This window comes from Columba livia, chromosome 3 (genome assembly GCF_036013475.1).
Source record: "Columba livia isolate bColLiv1 breed racing homer chromosome 3, bColLiv1.pat.W.v2, whole genome shotgun sequence".
In the NCBI taxonomy this organism is placed as follows: Eukaryota; Metazoa; Chordata; class Aves; order Columbiformes; family Columbidae; genus Columba; species Columba livia.
Window position 1 is genome coordinate 83,058,196 of NC_088604.1, and position 15,735 is coordinate 83,073,930.

A 15,735-nucleotide genomic window follows, 5' to 3' on the forward strand; every position below is an offset into this window, starting at 1 on the left:
AGTCTTGCACTTCTAATTTTGCCTTGGATAATGTGTTAGTGAAAAAATAATTTATTTTATCAAGTTAGATAGGTGTCCCTTCAATTTTATTGTCAGTGTCTGCTTTCTTACTTGAGAGAAAGAAAATGTGGCGTGAGTTTACTAAGCCATCCTCACTCAAGTTCATGATCTTATATGAATTTATGCCAAATGAGCTCTTAGTTCACTGTTTGTTTTTTTGTTTGTTTTGGGTTGTTGTTGTTGTTGTTTTGGTGGTGGTTTTGGTTTTGTTTTGTTTTTTCCCCTCTCACTGACTATTGCTTAGTAACAAGTGGATGTATCGATTTGTCCTCAGTTTCCGAAGTTGCTTTTTGTGAGCAGCCAAAGTTAATTTGGAAACCATGAATTTCCTAACTGTCCCTTCCACAGTGTTTCCTTTCGTATGTTGTACTCTAACCATTACCCAGTGAGTTCTCTAAGCCAAGGTATTTACAGAGCTTTCCTTAATGCCTTTTATTTTGTCTGAAGAGTTTCATCAACTTCATTCTTATATTGCTCATAAGCAGTGTGAATATTTTCTTAGCAGGGATATTTGCATCACCCCTAGCAGTGTCTTTCTTCTTTGCTAAAAATGGATTATTTAATCCATTTCTGTTCATTCATCTCCCTAGACAAGTTTTCAAAGAGCATACTTTACCCTTTCACATCTCAGAATTACCTCTAAGCTCGTTTACTTCCATTTTTTCAAAGAATCCCACAAAGGACCTTCAGCTTTCAGAAAGTTTCTGTCAGTCATGCGTTGGCTTCCAGTGTAGGGGAGTTAGCTCTGCAATGAATGTGTTTGAAAATCCCAGCCTGCCCATGGCGTTTTAAGGGAAAAAATTTATCACCATCTGTACATAAGCAGGAGGTGAAAAGCATTCTGACTGCCCAAAGATATACACCTTAATAAGGTTGTATTTTAAAAAGCAAAAACTAGAGAATGTACTTTTCAAGAAATGGCCTCAGTCTTTGCTCTGGATCAGGTAGGCAGTTAAAGCAATCCTTTCCTGCCAGCAGTCCATCAGTTTTACTTGGATCGAACTTCTATCAGCTTTCTAATACCACTTCTGCAACCTCAAATCTTAATCTTGTGATTATTTCCTCTGCCACGAATATTGTAAGCTTTCAAAATGTCTCCAGCTGCTTGTTTACATTAGGATTCTCAGGAAAAAAGAATCCAAATTAACTGAAGGTGTGAATCCAAAGTATATTTGTTAACCTGGAGTAAATCTGTATTATTTTGGAAGGTAAATTAGTAAAATGACATTAAAGTTCATTCTGTAGTGACGAGTGTGTCCACACAGTGTTCTAATACAGTCTAAATTACACATTTCAGAAATTTAATTGGGATCAAGTTCCTTGTGTGTCTGTGTGGACACAATCCCTACCAGAGCAGGGAAGTGGTTTACACTGCACTGATTTGCACTGGAGCCCACAATGCACCCCTGCATAGTTCATAGCTGATACCACTTGGGTCAGGTGAGGTGGATGTAACGTGGAGCATGATCAGCTTTTTGTCAATATATGAAGTTATGTTGCCGTCATCACCATTGCCATTACTACAACATCATGCATTGTCTCATGGAAATCGGAGTCCTATTATACTAGATAATACATGAAAACAAATCAGCTGGCTCCTGTACAAGGCATAGAGTCTAAACAGCTGCTGGCAGGGCTCGGTGGGCTGTGGGCTGCAGTGGCATCAGGTGTCCCAAGGTCCAGCCTGCTGCTTTGCCCAAGAACTCTGTCTATCCAGAGTCTGCAGGGGAGAGCCAGGTGTCTGAATTGCCTTGAAAAGTAAAATGTGAGAATTTCTAAACTCCCGTGCTAGATCACAGGACCAAATCAGCATCAGCTGGCATCATCAGAGCAATGCTAGCCACCCACGTGGAATTATTTTGCACAAATCCTTCTCACAAGAAAGCCACACTATACATAGTTATGTCATATTGAAGCCCACATCTGGTTAAAATATCCTTCTCTTCCCAGTTAAATGCTCTGGGAATTACCTGAGGCTTATTGCCTTTTTGATCCCCTTCAAAATTCAGTCAAGTCCGACAGGGTTTGTAAATGATTTTCTAGCTTGCCATGCATTGATTTTTCTCTCCTTGGGGAAAAACAGAAAACCCCATGAAGTTGTGAGAAATAGTTCATTGCTTTTTCATACATTTTGCCAGATGCAGGCCTAAAATACAAAGGAAAATGCAGGTTCTTCTATATGAATGCAATCTCAAAGGTTATAACTGTCAAACTAGAATATAGTTCCAAGGTTTTGAAAAGGCCAGGTACCTCCAACAATGTTTTTTCCTTAAGAAAATGCCAGCTATGGGTTTGGTTGGGTCAAGAAGTCGTTTGTATTACACTATCAGCTTTGTAAAAGGAGTAGTAAATGCTGGAGAAGCATTTAGTGGTGAGAGGGATAATGGCTCTGTCAGTCAACTTTGAAAATGGCTTTTACAAAATGTATTTTCACCTGAGGTTAGTTCAACGAGACCAGATGTATGAGCAGAGTGAGTGGAACAGCTGCCTATATTTAAGACTGAGCTCAAGCACAGGAGTAAACTTTTCAGTGTGTTTGCCAACAATTATATTTTCAATTGTTGCACATAGTATAAGATTTTGTTTAAAATAATTTCATAGTGAAGCTAAGACATACAGAAAATCTTGATTCATTCAGGGACAACTTCATAAAAGTATTAGTGATGGACAGTGTGAAAGCTGAAATAATTGAATCCTCTCAAACCACTGAAATGTTGCTAGGAAAGCGAAAAATTTATGTTTTTTGCTTTGGTTTTGACCAACACATTTTGATTGTTTTCTATGAAAAAGAAAGCAGACTCTTAAAGGAGGGAACCAGGTTATGAACTGCAATCTTTAGGCCAGAGGGAAGGGGAAGGACAAGGAAATGGTACAGAAACTTCTGAGTTGTAATTCTGTATCTGGTCAATTAAAATCTCCCAGTGTTTTTCCTTTATTACAAACTAATCTATCTGGAACTGCTTTGCACTTGCCATAAGCTAAAAGAACACATACTGGTGGTGCACACAGTGCGCACAGAACCAGCTAACGTATGGCAGCTTCATGCCCAGCAGTAATTTGTTCGTGTGTCTGAGACATCTGATACAAACACAAGGCACTTGCATGCTGGAATGAGTGTGTGAGTGTATATATATGTTCAGTCTTTTTTTCCCTGACTGCTTGGGATAAAATAATGTAATCACTTCTGTAGGTTCAGTGTTGCATCACATATACTGATACCAGTGTAATGGAGCTAAAGCTTCTTAAAACTTAGGAGGGTTTAGAATTAGTGGTCTTAACTGTGACACTTCAGCAAAGTAAGAAGAGCTACAATCAGCACAGGCTACTTATATACCTATCTTAAGTCACAATTTTTCTGCCAAAGCAGATAACATTAAAGTAGCCTCATGAATTGTTATATCCATCCCTCCTTTGAGATGGTGCTCCAGTCAACCTGCTCTGTTTAAAGTGCTCATTTTACAAAATGGAAACCATGGGACAGGGTGGTTAATATTAATGTTATCCCTCGGCAGCGCAGAATGCACAAGGGTTCGAACAAAACAGCTGCAACAAAGGCTGAATGTTGAATTGTCTCTCAAAATAGAACATTATGCAAAACAAAAGTACTTGATGTTTCTGTTCCAGAAAAGCATAGCTTTTTAATCAAAGTCTATACAAACTTCAGCATTCTTGTCTAAGAATCCTGTAGTATTAAAACAGCCTTCATTGTTTTCTCTGCCTAATGGTTAATGCAGCTGTAGTTGGTATGATTGTCTCCATCTCATTGCAAACAGCAATATTTTCATTGGTCACCATTTGGATTATGTTTTAAGAGGTGATAAAAATTTAAAACAGCTAGTGCATGCCTTCTTATTCCTCACTAAATTCACATTTAATACTAATTAACTTAACAGTGGCTGCTTACACCCAAACATTGCACAAGTATTCATTTTCTAATCAGAGACTTATGAATGAGACACAATTCAGTGTGAACCATTTGGTGACTGAACTTAATTTTAGAACAGAAATTGCTGTACAGCTCATTGATTTAATTGGAGGTTTTGGAGCTTTCTTGCAGCCTGAATTGTTTCAATAGATGAGATAGTGAGAGAGGTCTGATTGTGACCCTGCTTAATGCAGGCTGAATTTGGGACAACTTTGTGAAGTCAGTGGCATTAAACTAGTAATAATGAGTGAAGATTAAAAATTATAAAACTGTTGAGATCAATGAGGTCAAAACTGAGATCCTACAGAAACAGTAACCTGAGAAATACTTTAATTTATTCTTGACTGTTTGTGTTGATGAGTTTGGGGTTGTTTTAGCTTACTCTTGTCATTTTTCCCACAGAGCTGCTCAGAAATTGAACCTGTCTTCCAAAAAGAAGAAGCACAGGCCTTCTGCATCATCTGTTCCTGAATCTCCTCTCTTCTCTACCAGCTTCAGCAGTATCCTTCAGACTTCTCCACCCCCTGCTCCACCATGTTTGTTGAGGGCAGTCAGCAAAGTGAAAGACACCCCTGGTTTGGGCAAGGTAGGCCTTGCGAGTATCACTGAAACACTTGTTTTCTTCAAGGGAATATTTTATCCTCGTGCAAAATATTAAGGGAATTGGAAGACCATGTCTTTTCTTGGTTGGCTTTACTGCAATTGGTCTTTGAGCACATGTACAAAGGTCTAACAATGTAAGTTACTTAATGCAAGTGAACTTCTAATGAAGTTCAAGTTGACATGAAGACTCCCAGACCTAATTGTGCAGCAGTAATACATTGGAAGGTCCAGCTGCACTAAACACCCCTGCATTAGGACCATTGCGCTACTAGGCGGTGACAATGTCACTTCTCGGGTTTCTGGAGCAGTTGGCCTCTGGGGCTGTCTTTATACTGTGTAGCAGTTGCTTGCTGTGGCATATTCTGGGTTCCTGATCCCCTTGCTGTCCAGACTGATGTCTTGGCTGGACACACTGTAATTTGCTTCTGGCTCATGTTTCCTGGCTTTCTTCCAGTACAGTCAGGACAAGGCTGGGCCATGTACCTGAACAAAGCCTGTGCTGATAATGATGAATTGCTCCTTTTTCCTTCTGTCATGTTATTTCCTCCCATTTGCCATAATCATACCCTCTTAAAATGCTGTTTAGGTGCATACTTATAGTGGAAAATGGTTGAGGTGATGGAGGAGGTGGCTATATAGTTTGCTGTTGCTTTGTTGTTTGTCTGAGTGGCCCTTCTTTTTTCCCTGTCACAAATGGAAAGCCTGGCATATTACATCTGGGAATACATGCGTGCAGTTGCTGAGGACAGCAGTTTGCTTTAATCAAGGTAGTTTCTTATGCAAGCATCTGTGTGTGTGGCTTTTCCATATTCATTGAATACTAAGCAGTGACAATGAATTTGGTGAAACCTTTGTCTTTAAAAGAGAAATTGTAATGTATGATGTAAGAATGCTGAGCATAGGATGGGCTTCAGAATTTTTATTGCTGACTTCAGATACTCACTTTCTTAATATTGTGCGGTTCCAGGTTTGATTTTTTTGTTTGTTCATTTGTTTATTTCAAGGAACAAAGCTATTACTTTCATGGATGGTTTAATGCCTGTTTGAAAATGAATTTTCTCTACATAGGGCTCCCTTCTTTCTTGTGGCCTGGTAAATGGGAAGAAATGTACAGATCTGTCACGAAGTTAGCAGTGATGCATACTCTGACTTTAGTGGGAGGAGCAGTAAACTTGAACCTGTTCAATGTTGTAAGAAGCTGCTATGGAAAATATTTACAATAGAAGCCATCCTTTCAGGATTCTTACTTTTTTGTGCTGGTGACAGGTTATATCTGGAAGTAAAAAATCCATTGAGAAATAATGAAAAAATGATCATTAAAAGAAGGAACTAATTTGCCTTGTTGAAGTGTGTGAGCACTTCTCCTGACCATTGGTTTTCACCGCTCTCGTGAAAAGGATCTATACACATAGAGACACAAACATACCTCTGTCCAAACACTGCAAGCTTGCTCTGAGCCTTTCTTGCTCCTCTAATCATTGGTTTCCAGTGGATAGGGCTTTGGAAACAGTTTTGAGATATGCGCAAACAGATGTATGATTTGCTTCTTCGTCAACACCATGTAGCAAAACAGGCTCCAGGCTTTCTAGCTGTGTAAGAAAAACTGAAATTTTGCAGTCCAGCAGATGAAGGAGGATATTTCTTTTCAATTTAGACTTACCATCCCTTAGCTATCAGAGTATATAAGAAAAAGCTAAAAGGTTTTAAAAAAAAATCTTTTAACACATGCTTCTCTAAAGTAGTAAACCAAATCAGGTTAATTCGTATAGTCAAAATGGATTTTTTTTTTTCTACATTTCCATTAGCAAAAATATATCTACCCTGCGGTTTCTAGAATTCAGTTTCATTTTTCACCTCTTTGGTTTCTTCTCTGTACCTCGAGATTTTGCTCAATCAGCACCAGCTGAGCTGGTTCTGAACAGTTGATCTCAGGAACCGAGACACAGTCTCCCACAGCCTCCTCACAGCTAAACTGAGGAAGTGTGGTCTGGATGACCGGGTAGTGAGGCAGACTGTGAACTGGCTGAAGGAAAGAAGCCAGAGAGTCATGGTCAATGGGGCAGAGTCCAGTTGGAGGCCTGTATCTAGTGGAGTGCCTCAAGGGTCAGTACTGGGACCAGTACTATTCCATATATTCATCAATGACTTGGATGAGGGATTAGAGTGCACTGTCAGCAAGTTTGCTGATGGCACCAAGCTGGGAGGAGTGGCTGACATGCCAGAAGGCTGTGCTGCCATCCAGCGAGACCTGGACAGGCTGGAGAGTTGGGTGGGGAAAAATGGAATGAAATATAACAAGGGCAAGTGTAGAGTCTTGCATCTGGGCAGGAACAACCCCAGGTTCCAGTATAAGCTGGGAAGTGACCTATTAGAGAGCAGCATAGGGGAAAGGGACCTGGGGGTCCTGGTGGACAGCAGGATGGCCATGAGCCAGCACTGTGCCCTTGTGGCCAAGAAGGCCAATGGCATCCTGGGGTGTATTAGGAGGGGGGGGGTTAGTAGGTCAAGAGAGGTTCTCCTTCCCCTCTACTCTGCCCTGGTGAGACCACACCTGGAATATTGTGTCCGGTTCTGTGCCCCTCAGTTCAAGAAGTACAGGGAACTGCTGGAGAGAGTCCAGCACAGGGCAGCAAAGATGATGAAGGGAGTGGAGCACCTCCCTTATGAGGAAAGGCTGAGGGAGCTGGGGGTCTTTAACTTGGAGAAGAGGAGACTGAGGGGTGGCCTCATGAATGTTTACAAATATATAAAGGGTGAGTGTCACGAGAATGGAACCAGGCTCTTCTCAGTGACAACCAATGGGAAGACGAGGGGTAATGGGTACAAACTGGAACACAGGAGGTTCCACTTAAATTGGAGAAGAAACTTCTTCTCAGTGAGGGTGACAGAGCACTGGAACAGGCTGCCCAGGGAGGTTGTGGAGTCTCCTTCTCTGGAGACATTCAAAACCCGCCTGGACACATTCCTGTGTAACCTCATCTACGTGTTCCTGCTCCAGCAGGGGGATTGGACTGGATGATCTTTTGAGGTCCCTTCCAATCCCTGACATTCTGTAATTCTGTGATTCTTCACGGAGTCAGCTTATAATTATGACCTGAAGCTTGTATACTTTCATCAAAGTTTCCCATCCGTTTACCTCTGTATCACAGTTTTAATTTTAATATATCAGAAATAGGCGTGAGACATAATAAGGAAATAATTGCAGGACAAGAATGTAATTTATCTATCAGACTGAGAAAACTTCAGACAAAGTAATGTAATTTCCAGCTTGTTTACTTTTAATTTTTATTGTTGTTGTTATTTATATGTGTTCTGTTCAGTTTGATTGGCATATGTTTTGATAAGAGCATGCTAAAAACTATGTTACTTTTCTCAGTATATTCTCTCATAGAGTGTTTTCTGTAAGGGTAGAAATGTGTGAAATGTGGACCCATGTGGAGGAAGCAGGCTTGGAGAAGCTAAACATTCCTTTCAGTCATTTAGTTTTTTTTCTGGTTTGTGTTTAGATAGCATTTTACCAGCAATCCCAGTGCCATAAAACTCTGTTTCACTTTGGATTTCAGTGTGCTGGGTGATTTCTAACATGACAGTTTGTTACTGGAAAGCCTCGTTCACCAGAACTGGGAGGCTGGCCGATGCCAAGGACACTGGATTTCTGAGAGCCCCGGGGACAGCTGCACACAGCTGTCCTGGGATGGGCTGCCTGAAAATTGGGCACTTTGTTGTAGGGCTGGGAGCCCCAGCACTTGAGACACTGAGGATAGGTACCTGAGACACTGCAGGATAGGAAGCAGGTACTTCAAGGCTTCGGCTTTGGGGTTAGATGTCATTTCACAGTTTTTCTAAAAAGAACTTGCTACCAAGCAGTTGCCATTTTATATTTTCACTTCTACCTGAAATTTCAAATATTCTACTTGTTGCAAAATTTATGGCAATGATTTATTTAAAATTCTGAAGTTTCTCAGCTGCTCAGCTGTCATGTGCAGGCATATAATTTTTGTGAGTTAAACTAGGAAGAATTGACTATCAGCAACATATTTAAAAGTTAATTAGCAGCTCAGTATGGATATGGGTACAACTGAAGAGTCTAAACTGACAAAGAATTAGAGAGTATATATTCAGGTTGCGTGTTTCACACCTTTTCTTACAAAAGGCATTGCAAATCAAACTGTACCAGCTCGGAATTTGAAAGTAGTAGTATTTGAAAGCTAAAGTTCAGCTTCACAGAAGGAGTAAGATGATATTAATAATGAAATGTTGGGACTGCATAATTACCATTTTACTTCGATGTTAGACACGCTATTGACCCTAGCAGAAATACAGCAGTGTCAAAGTGAAATAAAGTATTAAAGGATCATATTTTTTGTTGCACTCTTCCCAAAAGCTCTCTGTGAAAACGAAAGGGTTGTGACCGTTTTGTAAATATATCAACAGTGGTGCTTGTATGGGTCATAACATACACATGTGCTTCAGGTTTGCATTTGCTGGTAGTGTGGTTTCTTGAGAGCAGAGTTTTCTTTTGGGCTGAGCAATGGTCCTGCTTCATAAAATACTGGAGCTTGAGCATCACTCACTTTTTCTTCTCTCTCTACTGTCTTTGAATCATTGTATTCTGAGAGTGGCAGATGACTTTCCTTGGGTTTACACACAGAGAGGGTGCCACTGTCCTGGCTGACTATATGCACAGTTTCCCCAAGTTTTATAATTTTCTGGGACATACTCCTTAACTCTGTTTTGTTCTTTCTGTAAATGAGCCAAGTAACAAAGCAAAAAGGCATTCCCTGTAGAAATAATGATTCCATGCCTGCACTCAGGTTAACTACTTCAAGGGCATTCTTGTAAGGTTTGCTTAGATTTGCTTCCCAAACTGCTTCCCTCCTTCTTCCCCCTGCCCCTCCCTTTCTATTTTCTGTCAAAGAAAACCAAACTAAACCAATACATTTGTTGAAAATCTGAAATGTTCTTTCTGTGAAAGATGTTGTTTTGCTGAATCCCACGTTATGCATGAAAAACAGCTTGAGTGAAAAATTTTCTGGCAGCCTTAATAAATAGGTTGTTTTCAGGTGGCACGGGGTTTAGGATGAATGGATGTGGTCTCTCTTCTTTTATTTGTTATTTTTCTGTGTGTAGTCTTATAAAACTCTGTCACTGAGAGATATTTGTTATGTTTCAGCAGAGATTAGATTACTTTTTCTTAGATATATTTTTTTGTGTGTGTGTGAGTTGTTTGTTGATACTTGTTAATCTCAAAATAAACCAGCAATGCTTATGGATTAAAATCATCCCTATGCAAAAGGCTCCTACGAGGCAGAAACAAGTCCTCATTGAACCTTCTTTGGGTAGTCATTTCAACCTATTAGAAAAATGGACTGTAATTCCTGGCAGTGTGTTTGCTTTTTATTTTTCTGTCGCACCAGGTCTCCTGTTTGCAGAGCCTAGACCAATTTTGCTAAAAGTATGTATACATTCAGATAAAAAAACCCAGCTGTTTCTGTCAGTGTAAGGAGGAAGACCAGACAGACAGAGACATGGAAAGCAAGAAGAAACAATGAGGTATTATCAGTCATCTTGATAGCAGTGTCCTCAACCCATCAGCAGTCTAATATTAGATACCTCTTGTCAAGCTTTGGTAGATGTTGTAAAAGAGCAGATTATTAAAATCTTTGAAGGGAGAGTAATAGGTTAGACTGCAGATGCTTCGGAGGAGCCCTTTCCAAGTGTGCAGGGCTGGGTAAGAAGCAGCACAGAAAGGGGTTTTTGAGAGTCTAGTAAGTGAGTGAGAGATGCAGGAGCTGATCTCCTGGCAGGGGCTGAGCATAGAGCCTGCTGGGAAGGGCTGAGAGCTGAGCTGTGGCCAAATACCAGGGATGTCCACAAAATGCTGATAGGAGGTGATGGTGATAGGAACTCCTGAGTCATACACTTTTCTCCCAAGGATCTGGGTCACATCCTAAAGAAGGTTCAGTTACAAATAATTTTTCAGTGCCTGGCTGTAAGAATTTAATCTTCCACTGAAGCACAATACTTGATTAAAATAAGCCTAAAATCTACTGTTCACTTTACATTGGTCTGCAGCTTACCTTTTCCTCACATTCATTTGCATAAAACCATCTGGAAGCACCATAAAGATCTTGTCTGACCTGAAAGTGCCTCCACCAAAACAGAAGATGATTATCAGAGGCACTCAGCTGTGTTATTCCTTTTACTTTTCATGAATGTCACTGGGAACTGGTACCCACTTTCCCGAGCCCCAGTGAATGTTCCCACTGCGAAGGCTAGCTGGTGAGTATCTTGTTCGGTGAGGGAGAACACATTTGTATGGGGAGAAGTGTGATACTCCTTGCCTCTTTGGAGGCAGGAGGTCCAAAAGGCAAAATACCTCTGATGATTAATGGGCAGAGTCTTATTTCTTTGTCCTAAAAAATACAGCTGTAGTATCATTGTTAAAAATCGAAAGATGGTCTTATGTCATGGCATCCCACTTTGTATATTGACCATATAACACGTTACTGTCCTTTTAATCCAAGTGGCTAGTTAAGATGCAGTGCTTTGCAGAGTTTTTCTGGATATGGAAAGAGATTATGAAGGGAATGGATCCAGTGTTATTAGCGCAATTCAGTTCTTGTACAAAGAAATACAAAATCTTGAATGCTGAGAGGGAGAAGAAAGCAAATGCAATTTTTCTTCTTACTCCACCAGGTCCTTTCAGCTAGGAATTAATTGTCTCATTCACTCCTCAGTTTAAGGGAATTTCTTTGTCCTACAGTACCAGGGTTTGTTCAATTTATTTATTTACTTATTTTCCTCCCCGTTGTTCTTTCTGTCCTTGCTTTTCCACTTTTGCTGTTTCTTCTTTATATGTACCCCTGCCAAAAGTAACAGTGAAGAAAGCCCTACTGCTTAAGCAGTTCAGGTTTCTGAGTAGATTTGGAATTATCTTCTGAGGAGGGACAGAAGGGTATGCTGATGCTTTGGACTTGCGAACTTCTAATGCTTCAGCTATCTACTGCCTTAAAATAGTTTATTGGGCTTTTCACTTAGTAGGGCTGTTTTGGTATTCAAAAGGTGGCTGCAAAGTTGAAGACTCCCTTTTTACAAGGAGTCACATGGGAAAGATGAGGCGTAATGGGTACAAGTTTCTCCTGGGGAGATTCCGATTGGACACAAGAGGGAAATTGTTCACAATGGGAATAACCAGCCATTGGAATAATCTCCCTGGGGAAGTGGTGGATTCCCAAACACTGGACACTTTTAAGATTCAGCTGGACGGGGTGCTGAGCCATCTTGTCTGGACTGTACTTTGCCAAGGAAGGCTGGACCAGATGATCCTTGTGGCCCCTTCCAACCTGGTATTCTATGAATCTGTAATTATTGCACTGGCCTTGGCAGGCTTTAATCCAAGACATAACAGTGCAATACATGTGTTAATAATGAGTAAGTATTCTATTGGCTATAGCCTGTATGAATCATGATTTGAACAGTCTTTGTCAAAAGATGTTTTCAATAGCTGTGTCAACCCTTTGTATCAGTGCAGTGGAAAGTAAAGAGACACTTTTAGACTTATGTGATTTGCAAAGCTGATTTGAAGGGAGCAAAATTGCACATCCAAAAGACACAGGAAACCCCTCTTTCTACTCTCAGAATTTGCATTTTCACTAGCTGATTGGTAGATGTGAGGATTTTTTTGGCAACATTATGGCATACATTAAGCAGTTGTTTATGAAAACCTGTGTCAAGGTCAGTAAAGAACCAAGCACAACTTACAAAATATGTTCTGTATTTCACTTCACTGCCATCCATCCTGCAGGCTTTTCAGAGAGAATCAGAAAAGGTTCTCTTTCCTTTGTAAAGCAGAGGTTCTCTCTCTTTCATCACTCAGGCTTATAGGGGGAAAAGTTAACAGTTAGATGACAAATGTGATTTAAGACCCTTTATCACAGAAAACAATTTGTGAGGCGAAAGCTAGTTTTGCCCAAAGTTACCATGGTTACAGAAATGGGGAAAAAAAGAAGGACAATCCCTTGAGGCATTTAAAGGAGACATATGTGTTCATCTTTGTTGTCAACATGATTGTTGTACAAATTAAATAGTTAGTTCCACTTGGAATGAAATCCAGGTGGCCTTTTGCCCTCTGGACAGAGTTTCTCAGATTTTCCTGAGATTTTCCTCACCAAATGTACTGTTTGGACCTAGCGGAGGCTGTTGTACTCTTCGGCTAGTTTTCTGCTAGGTGGGCATTTCTGGGAGGTGTTTTAATACCTCAAGCTGCTTTAAGAAAAAGGTGAAATTAATAGAAATTAGAAGAATTGCTATAAACATCAATCTCTTACCTCCCTCTGTCATATTTTCTATGCACATTTAATTTGTCTTTCCCTAAGCTTATCCTGAATGTGGAAGTACCAACCTAGTCATGCTTGGAGTCTGGCAGATTGTATTCTGGTTAGCTGTGAGGTTTCCATGATTTAGAGAATGGCCATAATTGCTGTTCTTTCTTTCTTTCTGTGAAGTGCAGAGGCTGCTACTCCATAGGTGCTAGGAGCACATATCAACCAAATCTGCTAAGGGAAAAACTGGCCCATTGCCTAAACTTTACACTATGTAAGATCTCTCTTATCTGTGTGGAAAAGCAGGGCTGCATTTCTGTCATATAATCTAGCCAAGCCCTTCAGGAGGGGAAGATTAGGTTTTGCCCCCACCAGTTTAAGGGCAGCGGGTCCATTTTGGCCCACGTGCGAGCTGTCAAAAGCTGAGGAAGTGGCTCCACAGTTCCTGTTCTGACAAGCTGTCATTCAGGAAAATGGGATTCCTAAGGTCAGTTGGCAAGGAGCAGACCCCAGAGAGAGGAGGTTGTGGCAAGTGGATGCTCATGTCATGGTTCCCTGGAGCACTGCAGATGTAGGCAGGTAAATGGAGGTGGGCATCAAGGAACAGACTTGCATCTGAAATGGGAAAATTGAAGGCAGGATACCATTGCTGTCCTTAATCTGACTACACAAAATGGAGCAGTTTTGCTGTATGGAGCACTAGGAGTGCTCCACCAATCTGAGCACTGTGTGGTCAAACTTGATACTAATTTCTCTTCTGTTAACTCCTTTGCCTCTGCTGATTTTCCATAAAATAAAGCCATCTTTCAAACTAATAGTAGATACCTTCCTTTTCACTGGTATCAAAACAGTGAAGTTTATCTAGAGAGTAACTTACAGCCCTTAAATTAAACTCTTGGCTTTGGAAAAAACACATCTCTTTCCATATGTCCTAGAGAAAGACTTGTACCCTAATCTGTGCACCAACTATTGGTGACAGCAAATATGGATAAGAAACTGTTGCTCAGTACATTCCTTTTTTGCCTTAAAGAATACAAAAAATGGTACTCCTCCTCTCTTTAGTTACATCTTCCTATGTGTATTCACAAATGGTACTGATGAGTGAGCTTGTGAGCTCAAGAGGTGCATGGAGGAGATTTCCAGGTGGAATTGAAATGGACAGACAAAGTATGAAAAAGGCTGCACCTCACTTCAGTAACATTTCTTATTTCTGTGTTAGAAGAATCAGTCCTTTCTGTGTTTCTTTTATTGTGCATTTCACTTAGGGAAAGAGCTGTAAACCCCAGTTTTATATTGTTTATATTGGTCTGTTTTGATGAATTTTCCTGAAAACACTGAGCATAAAAAAAAAATAGATGTCAGTACAGCAGCCACATTTTAAAATATTTTAAACATTGAAGATGATGAAATTTGAATGAAAATTACTGGATTTTTCTAGAATATAAAACTAATTGGTTTTAACACTTTGATTTCCTCTTTTTTTTTTTTTTTTTTTTAATCCACTTTTTTCCAAGCCATTGTATTTTTATTTCCTTTGCTTTTCTGCTTTTCAGTTTTGGTTGTACTACCGGTTGGTATGTGGGGGCATTAGGATAGTTCTAGTTAATCACTTCCACTTCATTTCCAAGACTTTCAGTAGTACTTTTTGAAATGTCCCCTTTTTCCCTGCCCTCTCCCCGACACCTCTCACCCCATTAAATTAATTTTTTAATCCATGGAGAAGAGGCTAATATAAATCAGGAAAGTCAAGATGAAAGAAGCTGAAAATTACAAGGGTGTTTTCTGAGATCTTATGCAAATTGCACGTGCTGTACTTTAAGCACTCAGCTGTAGGCCTTATTACTTTTTTTTTTTTTAAAAAAGGAATAAAATCTGTTTGGGGAATAATTTTCTGGAGACATTTATCCTTTTTTTCATGCTTTTACGGGAAGCCTGTATCCTCATACTCCAAGTCATTATCTCCCCATCTTTTTCCTCACTTCTTTAGTGCCACACTTATTGCACTTCCTTAGGCTACAATTCATGTTGCTAGCTTAAGTGAACTGACCACTATCCTTCTGATCTGGGCAGGTCAGATGAATTCTTCCCATGGAGGAATGAAGTGCTTTAATACCTATGTTAGGATGGGCTGACTTGCCTACCAGATGTTCCTTTCTTTTTCAGTTGATTACAGAGGAAACTGAGACAGCTGCCTTAGAATGAGATATCTGTGTTTTGGTTGGCTCAAGTAAGGTGAAATGAATCTTTCTCTGAAGAGGAACACAGTCTCTGCTTGTGTTCTGCTCTGAACCTTTAATAAAAGACTGGCTAATGGGAGATATAGTAATAAGATATTTCCAGAAGGTTCTGGGTACTTCCATCTCTTTTCCAGATCAAAGTCTGAATCCTCTGCTTTCCAGTCTAAGAAATATCAAAAGCTCACCATTTGGCACCCAAATCTGGTTGAGCACACTTGCATGCAACCAAGTATGTTGCATAAAGCAACAAGACCTTCAAGAAGAGGGGCCACCAGGGTTTTCACACTTGGCATTATGCAAACCAAAGGAAAGTTGAACTGAGTTAAGGACCGGAGATGTTCAACTGTAGTTGATGGATCTGTAAAACTGGTTGCAATGTGCACACCAATTAGAGTCACTGGCCCTCAGATGCCCAGATTCTCATTGCTCTATAATGTGACCTTCCGGTAAGGACTCCTTCCCAGAAGAGTAGGCAGTGTGGTTTGGGGCTTGGAAACATTTCATTAGTGGATCTGGATTCCTGATACCCAAATGCTATGTCATTTTCCAAATGTAAATAGTCTTCTTCTTCTTCTGTATTATTGCT

General features: G+C 40.2%; 1 protein-coding gene across 1 annotated transcript in view; it reads left to right on the plus strand.

Annotated features, from left to right (window-relative positions):
• The window catches only part of KIF26B (kinesin family member 26B), a 306,955-nt gene that overhangs the window by 187,813 nt on the left and 103,407 nt on the right, over window positions 1–15,735 (plus strand). The window contains exon 5 of the mRNA XM_065057896.1: window positions 4,388–4,571. Within this exon, the coding sequence (XP_064913968.1) occupies window positions 4,388–4,571 (184 nt within the window). The remainder of the gene's footprint in view (window positions 1–4,387; window positions 4,572–15,735) is intronic.